At 37.8% G+C, this 15,170-nt stretch overlaps 1 protein-coding gene across 5 annotated transcripts in view; it reads left to right on the forward strand.

The window, feature by feature from the left end:
- Positions 1 to 304: 304 nt before the first annotated feature.
- Positions 305 to 15,170, forward strand: part of LOC130094416 (target of Nesh-SH3) — a 29,269-nt gene continuing 14,403 nt past the window's right edge. For 3 of the 5 annotated variants that reach the window (XM_056260673.1, XM_056260675.1, XM_056260676.1), the window contains exons 1-8: positions 305 to 566; positions 9,831 to 10,010; positions 10,083 to 10,151; positions 11,204 to 11,336; positions 13,702 to 13,883; positions 14,718 to 14,764; positions 14,852 to 14,897; positions 14,986 to 15,063. In XM_056260673.1, coding sequence (XP_056116648.1) covers positions 494 to 566; positions 9,831 to 10,010; positions 10,083 to 10,151; positions 11,204 to 11,336; positions 13,702 to 13,883; positions 14,718 to 14,764; positions 14,852 to 14,897; positions 14,986 to 15,063 — 808 coding nt within the window. In that variant the 5' untranslated portion in view covers positions 305 to 493. The remainder of the gene's footprint in view (positions 567 to 9,830; positions 10,011 to 10,082; positions 10,152 to 11,203; positions 11,337 to 13,701; positions 13,884 to 14,717; positions 14,765 to 14,851; positions 14,898 to 14,985; positions 15,064 to 15,170) is intronic. The other 2 variants (XM_056260674.1, XM_056260677.1) reach the window with 1 other exon arrangement.

Consider the following 15,170-nt stretch of genomic DNA (forward strand, 5'->3'; position numbering starts at 1 on the left):
ATAGATTTAGTCAGAGAAATGGGTAACATATGGTATATATTTGGTATATATATATATATATATATATATATATATATATATATATATAGAGAGAGAGAGAGAGAGAGAGAGAGAGAGAGAGAGAGAGAGAGAGAGAGAGAGAGAGAGAGAGAGAGAGAGAGAGAGAGAGAGAGAGAGAGAGAGAGAGAGAGACGGAAAGATAATCTAAAGGTTTAACAATAACAGTCTGACATCATAGGGTCCCTCCCTCTTGTTAATAATCCAGCATAGATGGTGCAGTCGTACAATCACACACCCATTTCCAAACAGACAAAATCATACCACAGTTTCTCTCACAGAGAGTGTCCATTGACACCTGATCTGAGATCACTTCAAAAGACAAGGAGGAAACATATGATTCATGAAAGAACAACTGTAGAAGTTTAAAGATAATAGGTTTGAGTGGACTATATGAGCTCTGTATTGTGTTTTCTCTGAGGAAAAAAAGGACAACATGCAAGCCTTCCTCCTCCTCTTCCTCTGCGAGATCTTGCTGCTGAGACAGACCTCCGCAAGCACAATGAGAGGTACCAAAACAAAGCAATTCAACTTTCTAGACAAGTTCAATATACATATTCAGACAATAAACATATGAACAATATCAATATTCAATAATTATGAATCATTTGTTTATATAAAGTGTTACGGATTTATCTCTTTCTACCTGTAATGATGACTAGGGGAAAAAAATTGAAATGCTTAACCATGCAACTTTTAAAAATGAATTGCATGCAGAGGAAAAAAGACTGCATATGCCTAATGTAATGGAATATTATGAAGTCGTAAGTCTGGTATGCTGTGGATGCATGGTGCTGGTTAAAGGATGCAAGCTCAGCTGTTGTCAATATATCTGAATGTTTTTTATTTGTGTTTGGGATAATGCAATAATTTGCTGCAATTGTGACTGTTTTATACGAGTATATTTGAAAGAATTCATTGATAATGTTTTTGTTTAATCAGTAAATAATTTGTATTATATTAACAGTGAATATTTTGAAAGTCTATTTGAAGGTCATTTGAATGAATTTTTATTGGCGGTCAGTAATGGATTCTACTGAAATTGCAAAACAAATATTGTGTGTGTTTATATCTTTTTATTGGCAGCAAATACAAGGTCACATCAGGAGGCAGATTTTTTGTGTGTATCTGTTTCCTGTTAAAGCTTGAATCTGTGCAGTGTGGTTGTTTAAAAATATTTCATGAGTTCATGAAAGCATGGGCGTTGGTTGAATGTGGATTAATTTAGTTTACTTTTAGTTTCCTTTGTGCAATATCAAAAATTACTTGTACATTTACATTACATGTAAAAAGACCCTTGACTGTTGCAAGTTGTGCAGACAGACATAAAGCATAATATAATAAAAAAAGTAAAGCCATTAAGCATTGACCTGCTCATCATATGGGAGTGTCTTATTGTAAAGCTGCGGTCATACTAGACTATGAGCATGCAAAATTTCTACAGGCACTGCAACGGTTGCAAAATGATGTCAGGTTCTGCAGCATCGTTTTTTAAAACATAATTCAACCGTATAATACATAACAAATGTGCAATACTTTACAGCAACACTGCAGATTTAAAGTTTGCATTCTTTTAATTCAGTTAAAAGGTCACTCTGCGGCGTATCAATATTCCATTGGTCTCTCATCTTCTCATGATATGACTTTGAACTTGAATTTTGGAACCCAACGGAATGAGAAACTTCTTTGCTTGTACTTGTGTTTCCTGTTCCCCGCATTCGTATGTGTATGAATGGAAGCCAATGGAACGAAAAGTGTAGTGTGACCGCCCCTTAATACACCTCAACATTGACTAATTATCCCGAGGCCACCCATCTGTTTATAAGGTCACTGAGGTTCGCTAAACCAAAAAAGTACTAATTGCTATGGAAATCCCTGTCTGTCAATTCATTGTTGTCGTGCATACTCCAAAGGATTTTTTTCTTTTGGCGACGTTGCTTCTTCATAGCTCAGGAAACTTAAAGGGGACCTGTTATGCAAAATTCACTTTTACATGGTAAAAATCCACCCACTCCTCTTTTTTTAATCATCATAAATCATATGCAGTGTCTCAGAATAAGCCATTTGCAGTTTCCATGCAATGTGACGTCACACATTGCACACGCCCCGCCCACGACTGCTGACAGACTCTGCCCTATTAGCATAGACTCCGCCCTGAGTGAGCTGTACACACTCCACCATGTTTATCCCCTCGCCAGAGCATTTAACAGCAGCTTTCAATTAAGAAATGTATTCTTATTAAAGCTACTAAAGTTATTCAGTCAAGAGCAGTGAGTGACTTTCCCTGCTGTTTAAGTTCACAGACATAACTTACTGTGTTTGTGAACTTTGTTTGTTTTTGAAATAACCTTGTGTGTATTTGACAGTTTAAAGGGATACTCCACTTTTTTTGGAAATAGGCTTATTTTACAACTCCCCTAGAGGTAAACTGTTGAGTTTTACCGTTTTTGAATCCATTCAGCCGATCTCCGGTTCTGGCGGTACCACTTTTAGCATAGCTTAGCATACATCATTGAAGTGGACAAGACCATTAGCATTTCTCAAAAAAACCATGAGTGCAGCAGGCGTAATGATATGACGCAGCCCCTGAAAATAGTCCCCAGCTCGGTAACTTCCAACGTGACCGGGACTAAGTGCCTGCGCCTGCTGCACTCATGGTACGGCAGTAAAGTTTCTTGATTACTACGCAGGAATGAGAGTATAGTTCCTAGCCATATCAGCCTAGAAAATCGCAATTTTACATTTTCCGTCGGTCTTAGTGCACGATGTAACTACAGAAGAGTCAAGTTTTAAATAGGAAAAACATCGAAACTCTTTGGTCATTTTTTTTTTAGAAATGCTAATGGTCTTGTCCACTTCAATGATCTATGCTAAGCTATGCTAAAAGTGGTACCGCCAGAACCGGAGATCGGCTGAATGGATTCAAAAACGGTAAAACTCAACAGTTTACCTCTGGGGGAGTTGTAAAATAAGCCTATTTCCAAAAAAAGTGGAGTATCCCTTTAAGCGCAATAAGACGTGAAATAGAACTTAGTTAAATACTCATGGGACATGCTGTCTGATTTCCAACTCTCTTTGTGTGTGCTTCAGATGTGTGCATTCAGAAAAACCATACAGAAGTTGACGGTATAAAATTTTCATGTTGCAATAATTGCTGAAGCTTTTATCACAGTATGCAGTATTATCACGATATTGAAATCAGTTGCAAAAAAAAGTGATGTAACAGGTTTAAAAACTTTTTATTGTATCTAAAAGAACTGAACATTTAAATACAATAAAGCAGTACACAGTTCATGTTAGTTCAGGTGCTCAAAGTATAAATGGTGCACATGGAACAAGGCTTTAAATAGGGCTGTGCTCGAAATATCAATACAGCAATATATCGTGACGTATTCCTGCTGATACGCGTTGGTAGGCCTATGCGGATGCTTCTTGCAATCACACAAAATCACCCTGCTTAACAGAGATATACAAATGAACAATGGACATTTCTGGCTTTAAATGAACTTAGCAGAGTAAAGGTCTTTAGAAGTATTCAAGTATAAAGGAGACCATAGCAGAAATAATTAGCATTTGCTCCAATGGTGAAAGAAAAAATCCACTACTGCCTTTCTGTGACTTTCCAATAGATGAAAAAAATATATAGCCTAGAGAGAGAGATCATGGCAGACAGAGAGAAAGATGTTAAATGTACCATCACTCCCTCTGCGTTAGAAACACCCTCGCAGTAGTGCCTACTTTTTTGGGGGTAATTTAATGCCAGGGTACTGTAAAACAATGTATAGTTTCATGTGAAAGGTCATCATGTGGGTCATTTTATTTACGGCTAAATTATTATTCATTAATTTTACTAATAGTTAGATGGTAAATGGTAAATGGTAATAGTTAGATTGGGCAGGCCTTCACAAAAGGGCCTTTAATTAAAGAAAGAGGACATTTGCGCATCAAGGGTGCACGTGCAGTGCCTGTGTTAGTTAATGCATTAACACATTAACAATGAGCAATAGCTACATTTGTTACAGAAGTTTATTCTTTGTTAAAGTTAGTTAAAATATACAACTGTTTGTTCATGTTAGCTCAGATCCATTAAATAATAGCCTACAGTTACAACTTTTGATTTTAATAAAGTGTTATTAAATGTTTAAATTAAATTAACTAAGATTAATAAATGCTTTAGAAGTATTTTTCATTGTCAGTTTGTTAACTAACGAATTAACTAATGTTAAATAATGGAGCCTTATTGTAATGTTGTAGCCTAGTAAAATATAAAAATGTTTAAGTTTGAAAGTAAATATCCTTAAATCTTAAATATTTACGAGGGTTACCGGGGTAACCGCTGCATTTTTGCTGTTCCATCAGCGCAATCTCCTGTCAGAGAGTGAATGTGCATTTTCATTCAGTGCGTCTCGTCTTCTCGTGAGTGTTTAGCCTACATCAGTGCATAAAACAGCCATGTTGAGCATTATAAACGGTTGATGGGTAAAGTATTTTTAAAATGCACTCTATCTGAATGATTCGTAATAAATAAATATTGGCGACATTTTGAAGTGCCCACGATAACAATATCGTGCATGTTCATAATCGGCATAGTAATTGGCGAATACCGGCACATGTCGGCTATTAAGCATATACGCATGCAGATAATACTTTCATGATGATGAAGAACTGCAATGCATGTCACGTGAGCGTGATCGCGATAGAGATAATCATCAAACCCAAACAGATTTTAGTTTTTGTAAAAGTATCCATGAGTTGTACACAGGAGAGCAGCAACTCATTCGCATTAAAGATACATGCACAAAAACATTATGTTTTTCCTTCAAAAATGAAGACAAATGAAGATATTTTTTAATAAAATCTGAGCCACTTCTGTACTCTCCATTGACAGCTACGCAACTACCACTTTGGCGCTTCAAAAAGTCTAAAGAGATCGTAAAACTAATTAGGGCTGCAACAAACGATTATTTTGATAATCGATTAATCTAACGATTATTAGAACGATTAATCGACTAATCGTCGATTATTTCGCAGACTAATCAGTAAGTTTGGAACGATTATTCAGCTTTTCCAATTAGTTAAAACATTGAGTTATACATATTCTAACTATAATATAAAAAAAGAAAATCACTTCAGCTTTTGAAATAGTTGTTTTAATGAACTTTGAGCCAACTAAACAGGTCATTCTCTTTAAGTTTTCAGATTTCGGTCCAACTCAAATCACACACAAATGCTCTCTAAGCATTGTTTAATAGGCCCACTGCTTTTCTTAGAACTGAAACAGAAAAAGGGACATTTACTTCAGGACACAAAGAATGGTAAAATATTAATCTGCAAACAATTATTATAATTATAAAATTACAATCTTTTTTTACATGACAGTTGAGCTGACAGAGACGTTCTCATTCCCTTTTAATTTATAGTATGATAAAGTGACTGCCGTGATATTCTTCCTATATCATAGGAAGGATATAACATCTCGTTTTGTAAGTCTTCATGATTATTGAACAAAATACAGGCAAGTGATAAGACTATAATAATACCTAATATACTAATAGTGTTACAATAATAAAAACAGCCCTGACTCCTAAGCTCGATCAAGCTTTACTCTATACAAAATAAGTCATCACATTACTGTAATTATATTACTATTGATAATATTATTACTATTATTAGTAGTATTGCATTCTCTAATAAAGAGAGATTTGCCGCTGGTGGTTAGTTAGCTCCAGCTGGAGAACACTCACTTCTCACCGGCTCCTCTTTTGCCGGGATGTTTCCTCTTGCACCCCAACATTGCACACGACAGCATTCTTGATTTGAAGTTTTGTGAAACTTTCCCAAACCTAAACCTTGCTAGTTCGGATTCGTTTGCACTGTCATAATTCGCGCTGTTTTCTCTTCTACCGCAATAGCATTTGTAAGGGCTGCACTACACTCTAGCGCTACAGCGCCGTAGCGTTCAAATCGCGGGATTGCAGGCCCTTACATTAGGTCACGTGAGATCAAACGACTACTCGACAACAAAGATATTTGTCGACAAATTTTTATTGTCGACGTTGTCGACAACGTCGACTAATCGTTGCAGCCCTAAAACTAATCCATTTGAGCCATTTTGTCCAAATTTTCTGAAGAGACACGAATGATGACATTGATCAGCGAACATAAATAGAAGCTCAACCGAACCTGCTTGACGCTTGAGAACAAACTTCTTGCAGAAGCTCAAACGTGCTGCATAACACGAGAATGAACCATTGGCTCTTGCATGTCAAGCGAACATGCTTGAGCTTCCATTTACCATTTAACTGATGAATGTTTATATGTGAATAAAAGCCTAAATTAAATCTGTTCAGTGTATAAAGCGATCGTGTCTCTTCATAAAATTTGGAATAAACCACTCAATTCATATAGCCTGGCTAACGTCAGACCCATAGACTGTGGTCTGACCACGTCTCATTGACAATTGACATCAGGGGCGTAGAATTTAGTAGGGACGCTAGGGACGTGTCCCTACCAATATCCAGTGACAGGGCTGCCAACTTTTGAGTTCAGCTTAGAGTGAGATTTTGGGGGGCGGGGCTTGGGTTATGGGGGAGGGGCTTATTCAGGGGCGTGGCTTGGTGTGGGGAAAAATACAAACACAAAATCCTTGCATTAGCAGAAGTGTAATAAGTATATATTGATTGTCAAAGTATTTGGTATCTGTACAGAATTTCTTGGGAGATTTACATTACATTTAATTTTACATTTAACATTTTAATTGACATTCTGTTCTTAGAAAACAATAATTAACATTAACTACTAGGCATGTCCAGATATTTGTCATCTGGAAATGCTTTTGTACTGTTTTTATGATAAAGTTATGTAAAATAACTGCTCAGTGCTGCAAAACAAACAACTCTGCTTTTGCTAACTTAATTCTATATAACAGGCCTATTAGTTACCAGCCTAAACTGGATGGAGACAAGGAGCGCCCTGTAACTCACTGACCTGCCTGCGTTCACAATTCACACAGTGCAGATGGGAGGGAGAACGGCTGACTACACAGTTTATGGGAATAAATTGTGTATTTCTCTCACAATTGTCACAAAAAACTCACACTGTCTGTCTGGTCTCCAGAGCCGGTCCGAGCCTTTTGGGGGCCCTAAGCAGAATTTGATTTGGGGGCCCCTCCCACTACGCGAAGTCCCCTGTGCTTGACGATTATTGACACAAATGTCACGCAATAATGATACATTATGAATGAATACAGTAAGGTTATGTATTAATACAAAATAGGAAAAAAAAATAGATGCCTACTTAAATAAAAAAAATTTAACTTTTACTTTACTCTTTTACTAACTCTTTAAAACTTCTTCAAACAAACTGTCTCAAAACATATAAAATAAATTATTTGCTAAAATAATGACAAAACTGAGAAATCAGAAATATAATAAGAGCAAGGGTTCAACAATACCAATTATGGTTGAAAACTGTAAAAATATTATTATTTCTCAACTGTACCAATACAGTGTAACTGTCCACTGGGTTGTGTTGCGAAAGACACGCAAGCTCGCTTACCTATCTGCCGTCGTGTGCGCGTGCGCGGTTAGGAGCGCGCCGTTAGGAGCTCAACACATCTGTCTCGCATGCACGCTCGCTCGCTATAGATTACAGGATATTTTAACTAATTTGCGGTAAAACTAGTCGATCACAAATGGCTCAACTGGTAGATCTATAGATAAACTTATCTTTCAGGCATTTGACCGACTGGGTTGACACTTCAGCGTGAGAAATCGGGGGTGTGGCGTGAGAGCGTGAGAATTGGCTCAATTGCGTGAGTCTCACGGTGAATGCGTGAGAGTTGGCAGCCCTGCAGTGACAATGATATATCCCTAGCAATAATTTCGATCAAACTTAAAATATATTTATAAATTGATGTCCCCGTCCCCACCAATTTCAAAATCAAACCTACGCCACTGATTGACATTGAGACGTGGTCTGGGAACCACATATTCATTTTCTCGTATTTGAGGCGTGGTTTATGAATGCCCAGAGTCGTTTATTGGGTGCTACGAATGTCTATCAAATGCGCCTGTACGTAGCTCATATCGTTTCAATTATATTATACCCGATGGGTCAGAGATTTATTTGCGTTCTAAACTACTTAGAACAATATCTAAGGCTGCATCGAAAGGTAACTTCGCGTCTGCTGCCATGTTTGATCCATAGGTATAAACAAACTGCTTCGGTGTGTCGCATAGACGTCTTTATCGTCTTGTTGCTCCCTCCCCGTTCTGTGATTGGTCCCCTGGCTGAGGCGAAAATTTGGTCCATGGCAGGTCCATGGTATCCAGACTGCCTAGCAGCGTGAATAAAATCGCGCTGCGCAAAGGCAGTATGGGGAAACCCTGGCTACAATTCATATGGATTAGTTTTACAATCTTGAAGTGTTAAGTGGTAGTTGCTTAGCTGTCAATGGAGGGACAAAAATCGCTCAGATTTTATTAAATAGATCTTCATTTGTTTTCCGAAGATGAACGAAAGTCTATTGGGTTTGGAATGACATGAGTGAGTAATTAATGACCCACCATTTTTGAGTGTACTACCCCTTTTAGCAGCACAAGTGTTTTTAACATTGATATAAGAAATGTTACTTGACACCACATCAGCATATTAGAATGATTTCTGAAGGAGCATGTGACACTAAAGACTGGACTAATGGTTGCTGGAAAGTTCAGCTTTATTTCTTTTTTAAGTAAATTTCTTATATAAAGTATAAACTACATTTTAAAACGTATAAAAATAGAACATTTCAAATGGTAATAATATTTCACAATATTACTGTTTTTTCTTCTTCAAAGAAATGCACCCTTGGTAAGACCTTTGAAAGACATGAAAACATTATGATCAACTCCAAACTTTTGAATGGCAGTGTAGCTCGGATAATTTGGTTTTGGAAGAATTTGATGAGAAATGTTGAAGCTCATGATGAAATCTCAGACTTTTGATAGCACCTGTTTTTTTATTTGGGGTCTTGGCAAATCTATGACAATGCTGTGATCTCTTCTGAAACTAAAGGAGAAATATGTGAGAAGCAGGAGAAGTCTTAATTTGTTTTCCATTTATTCTCACTGCCGTCTAGGAGAAATCATTCTTCAGTTTCATATTCTATGGATGACTATGTTTAACAGTAAACAAACACACATGCAACAAGTGTTTTCTCATGTTACACACACATGGTTTCTGACATTTCTCTGAAACACAGCAGTTTATCTGCTGATTCTTCTGGGAGTGATACAGAAACCAGCTCTGATGTAATAAATGGGTTGTTTGTGTGATCTGAAGCTCTGTGCTCAATGCCAGGGGTTTCCCTCAGCAGTAACCACTTTCTCTGGCATAGGACACTGTTTCATCATTCATTCTTCAGAAACACACCACACATTTATGAGAAACAAACCACAGGGGTCCTGCACTGGGATTCTTATACGTGTTTGTGTTTTGTTGTCATAGTTCGCAAAACTAGGTAATTTTAATGGCAGAACATGATGTTTGTGTGGGAGACATCGCTGCCGGCAAGCGCATGGACGCATGACTAAAACACTTTCAGTTACACTGTAGAAGCGTAGCTTTTGGAAAGAGGAAAATCTGACAACACTGGACTGATTGTTATTACAAATCTCTTGGCAGAAACGTTGTAGATACAGTCACATGACTTCTAATATCCCTAGCTGAAGTCATTATGTAAGGAACTGAACTGAATCTGACATCACTTTTCCTGTGTATTTGAATCCTAGTGCAAAGACACAACATGAGGGTGCGTATCAGCGCTGTTGGAGACACCATTGTATTCCAGTTCAATCGGCCCCATGTGGACAGCAGACTGGAGGGATATATCCTGGGCTATGGCAGTAGCATGCTCTCCAAACAATTAATTCATCTGCCCGAGGATGGACAACCCTTTGAGACTGAGATAGGTACCGTCTTTCTCTTTAGCCCTCTTTCATAGAGTTTGTTGTTTATTTAACTGATTCTCCTCTATTTTCTAGATGCTGAGCCCAAATATCTGATTGCGGTACAATCAAAGAAACCTGAGGAACCTAGGAAACAATGCACAGGTAAGATCAACCGATACATCGCCAAAGCCGATCCTTGATTTTAAAATATGCTGTGCTATGTTGCCAACTATGTCATATTCATGCCATTTTCACTGTGTGCTGTATGTAAAATTAGTGTTACCTTGTCTTTATTGTAAAAAACATGATTACCAGTGCGCACAAATTTACCAGATTACTGAGTGCAATTACAGTGTTTACATCCTTTTTATTCATATATTTTTAAACAATTACTTTATTTGTGAAAAAATACTGATAGGATTGCAGAATCAATTGCCATCCAAAAATAGAACCATGTTTATTTTAAAGATTTTTTTTTACATTTATTTTCATATTTATTTCTAATTTATTAAATATTAATTCAAATAAATATAAATTATATATATTTTATGTCGGCATCGGCCATCAAAAAACCAATCGGTCGACCACTACACGGTACCACAAATGAAATTTGAGAACAATTTACAAACAACATCTGCGCATTCAGTGGCCCCAAAAACTATTTGTACAAGATTGTACAATTTGTAAAAAGAATGTCATCATTGCATTAGATTTGCTTTTATACAACAGTTCGAGAAGTCAATATTAATATTACGAGGTCAAAGCTGTTTTGTCTTTATCCTGAATGAATCAGGCATTTGAAGAATTGATATAGTAAATGACATAACTGCGTCCCAATTTCCCTACTTATACTGTGACACTTTATAATAAGTGTACAGTAATAAAGTACTTATAAATCATTTGAAAACTAGGCTATTCATTTATAGTTAATTCATAGTTAATGTATTGTAGTCTCTACATTGTTAGTATATTAATAGGCTGTATACAAATAATGAGTTCTTCATTCATTGTCACTGTAATTAACTAAATTATTATTGTTTTAAGCAGATGTTGATGCAGGAACATGTTGCACATGGTGAAATTACATTCACCATTGGAATAAGAACTTACTTCGCAACCATTAAAAAACTACATTAAGTGTGACTTAAGTGTCCATATGTTTTGGCCATTAGTATGCAATAAATTTGAGCTGATTACTGACTTGTGACCTCCAGGGAAAGTGGATCTAGAAAAACCATTAAACGTTGTGATCGGCTCGGTGACACAGTCGTCGGTGCTGCTGTCCTGGGGGACACTACTAACCACCTCAATCATGGATTCCGTTCTGGAGGACTGTATTGATGAAGGGTATGTGTCCTAACGCGTCTATGTGTGTATGTCCATGAACCGTGTGGGTGTTATCTGGATTTAATCAGATTTAATGTTGTTGACCGTCTCTCAAGATGTGCAATTATTTTACTGACAGAAGACACAGAGCAGGTATAGGACGATGTGTGCAGATGCCTATGTGGTGGCAAAAAAAAGAAAAAGAATACAAATGCACACATTTAATTTTTCTATCATGGTGGAGACATTCCATCTTTTGTATTTGTACTAAACTAATGATGTTTTCTATCTCCAGTTTGTGTGTTTATTAAAGGGATAGTTCACTTTGAAATTAATTTTTGGTATGTTTTAGCTTACCTCAAGGGCATCCAAGATGTAGGTGTCTTTGTTTCCGCAGTAGTTTCAATTTTGATATTTTTAATTAGGTCAAACCGTTCTTGTCTGTCAGTCATATATTGCAGGTCTATGGTCACCACCTCAAAGAGCATGCACAGAGAAGTCCAAATTAAACATGATTTAAAGGCACACTATGCAAGAATTGTACCTTAATATAACAGCTTCAAAGTCATTTCGGTGGTAAACAAACTCATAGTAGGGCGAATCATCCTGGTAGTAAAGCTTGGGGGGGACGCCGCTGGAAAAACCAGCAATGCAAGTTTGAGAGGAGCGCCCCCAACAAATCTCGCGAGAATGACGACATGATTTACGGCAACGATGTCACACACATCAACAACAACATTTGAAGCATGAAGACACTTGCACGCATTTCAGACGTGTGATACTCGATGATGGAAAAAGCAAAGAAAACGCGGTCGGAAGAGACTAGGAAAAGGAAAAGAGAATCTGACCGCGTGAGGAACCGGACAAGAGTCCCACTCGGTCGGGCTTTCACTCGTTGGCGCGAGCTAAAAAGCAGCACTGGATGCAACAGTGATGCTGACCTGGCGATCTTGTTGATGGACTAGTAAGTAAATCTTTCTAAGTTTGTGTGCATTTTATTTTGTGATTTCACCGGAATGAATAGAGAGTCTCCGCAACGGCGATAGATTGAAGAGCACGACCGAGTGAAGACTGCGCGCGCGCCGCCATGAGAGACACTATGTATCCATGACACTGATAGCAGCGGACACGAGCGCTCAGGTTGAGTTCAAAAACACATTTTAGCGCTAGATCTCTTATTTAAAGGCACACTATGCAAGATTTGTACCTTAATATAACAGCTTCAATGGGGTATCAAAGGGGTATCAGGCCGTGAGTGCAGAGACCAGTCTATGGCAGACGCTCTGCGTGAGTGGCATTTACGACAGTAACGTTAAATACAAGTACTCCACAGCGACTCTAGGGGTCGCTGTTTGACAAAAACGGAATTCCTGCATAGTGTGCCTTTAATGACTCGTAATTGTAAGTACACATTTAATGGCCTAAGACACAAAACGAGCGGTTTGTGTGAGAAACCGAACAGTATTTATATCGTTTTTACCTCTTGTAACCACAGCCACGTCCAAGTGATCTGAGGGTGCGGGCGCTTCGGTCTGCGCAAGCGCTGGAAAGCGCCAGAAATGATCTCTCGCGCGTGCAGTCACTCATTGTTTACACAGAGATTTCGGAAGTGTTACCTTTCACTGTGAAGATCTAAACATATTTAGATATACAGGAAATCGCAATGGAAGACGATTTCGATATATCAACAGACAACGTTGAATTTTTTTTTTTTTTTGGAAGAGATCACTTCCGGCGCTTTCCGGCACTTGCGCAGACCGAAGCGCCCGCGCCCTTAGATCACTTGGACGTGGCTGTGGTTACAAGAGGTAAAAACGATATAAATACTGTTCTCACACAAACCGCTCGTTTTGTGTCTTAGGCCATCAATGTGTACTTACATTTACGAGTCATTAAATCATGTTTAATTTGGACTTCTCTGTGCATGCTCTTTGAGGTGGTGACCATAGACCTGCATTATATGACTGACAGACAGGAACGGTTTGACCTAAAAATATCAAAATTAATTTCAAAGTGAACTATCCCTTTAAGTCATTTTGCTCATAGATACTGTTGGCTAATCGCTGCAATGCAGCTGACTTCAGTTTTACTGTCCTTGTAAGGACATATGGTCTGCACAATGTAGGCAAAACCTGACCCACACACTCTCCTTCCTTGGACAAGTTAGTGGAAAGCTTGACCTCAGCCCGGCCTCTACAAAACAACCAATTTGTTAAAAATAACTGGGGGTAAAAGGGGCATACATTTATAAAATCTGGGTTTTGCCAATTAGTGCCATATCAAAATTATTGCCATATCAATTTGTTTCATCATTTGACTGTTAATACTGCCATTTTAAATTAAGTTATTTTCTAGAGTCTGGTTTTCTTTTTTTGTCTCCTCTCAGACAGTTCACAGTGCGCTACAGAGAGAAAGAACCCAGCAATACCTGGAACTACCAGACCTGTCCATCCACCAGCACAGTCATCGACAACCTCAAACCAGATGCTCTGTATGAGTTTGCGGTCCGACCAGACACTGACAAAAACAGTGGAGCCTGGAGCCCACCAGTCATCCATAACACAGCTGGTGTGTCCCACTACAGATCATCATCGATTTGGTCTCACTCTATATGGCTGTAAAAAAAAAACTCTTTACAATATTCAAAATTCAAAATTCAAATCAAAATTGGGACAACTCCAATATCTCAGTTGTTTCCCCTAGATAGCATTATATTAAATGGAGAGGCATGGAGACTTTTGCTTGAAGGGATAGTTCACCCAAAAAAGAAAATTTAGTCATTACTCACCCTCATGTCGTTCCAAACCCGTAAGACTTTCGTTCATCTTCAGAACACAAATGAAGATCTTTTTGATGAAATCTGAGCCAGTTCTGTACTCTCCATTGACAGCTACGCAACTACCACTTTGATGCTTCAAAAAGTTCATAAAGAGATTGTAAAAATAATCCATATAAATTGAGCGGTTTAGTCCAAATTTGGAGGGATCAAAAGAAAGCTCTCAGATTTCATCAAAAAGATATTTATTTGTGCTCCGAAGTTGAACGAAGGTCTTACTGCTTTGGAACGACATGAGGGTGAGTAATTAATGACAGAATTTTTGGGTGAACTATCCCTTTAAGTCTTTTCTTCTGTAGACTGAATTTCTTCAGTATTTTTCTTCTGAGAAAAAGACGTTAGGAATCTCATGTGTTTCTCATGTGTCTCATGTGAGTCATAGATTTTAATATGATATATTTCTCATCAGATTCTGAGCTGTGCTATCTACAACTACTTCTACTATCTACATTAATTTTATAGTTATAGACCCTTATTGAGTCAACAATATCTGACACAAAACTGATACTTAAATGAAATGTATTGTAACTGAGAAGTAACTGTATTTTTTTCCTAAAAAAATACAGATCAAATAATAGAGCCATTTAATGAACTGAACCAGGCGAAGGTTAAAGTAAGTATATAGCTGTGCTGTAGAGACAAACCTTTTATTCTCCTTTTCTCTCTCTTTTGTTAACCTTGGATGTTTCTTTTTAAACAGAAGCCAGTCTTAGCAGGCCAACCATCATTCTTGCCTCCTGTGCCAGGTTAAAGACTTCTTTTTCCATCCTAAACACAGTCACTGATATATGAATAATGAATAAATACGTAATGAATTTTCCTGCCACTTTCTAGTCTCAAACAACATTACCCAGACAAGAGCAGCTCCTCTCCTCAAACACACTTGCCTTCCAAAGCCATGGAAAACTACAGGTAAATGACACTCTCTCACCTTTGAAGCCAAGCATAATATTACATTAGCAGAATGGAATACTGGCATAATTCACACACCATACTGCACAGTATTTACTGCATACTGC

This window comes from Rhinichthys klamathensis, unplaced genomic scaffold (assembly GCF_029890125.1).
Source record: "Rhinichthys klamathensis goyatoka isolate OS25496 unplaced genomic scaffold, OSU_Roscu_1.1 h1tg000177l_1, whole genome shotgun sequence".
NCBI classification, from domain to species: Eukaryota; Metazoa; Chordata; class Actinopteri; order Cypriniformes; family Leuciscidae; genus Rhinichthys; species Rhinichthys klamathensis.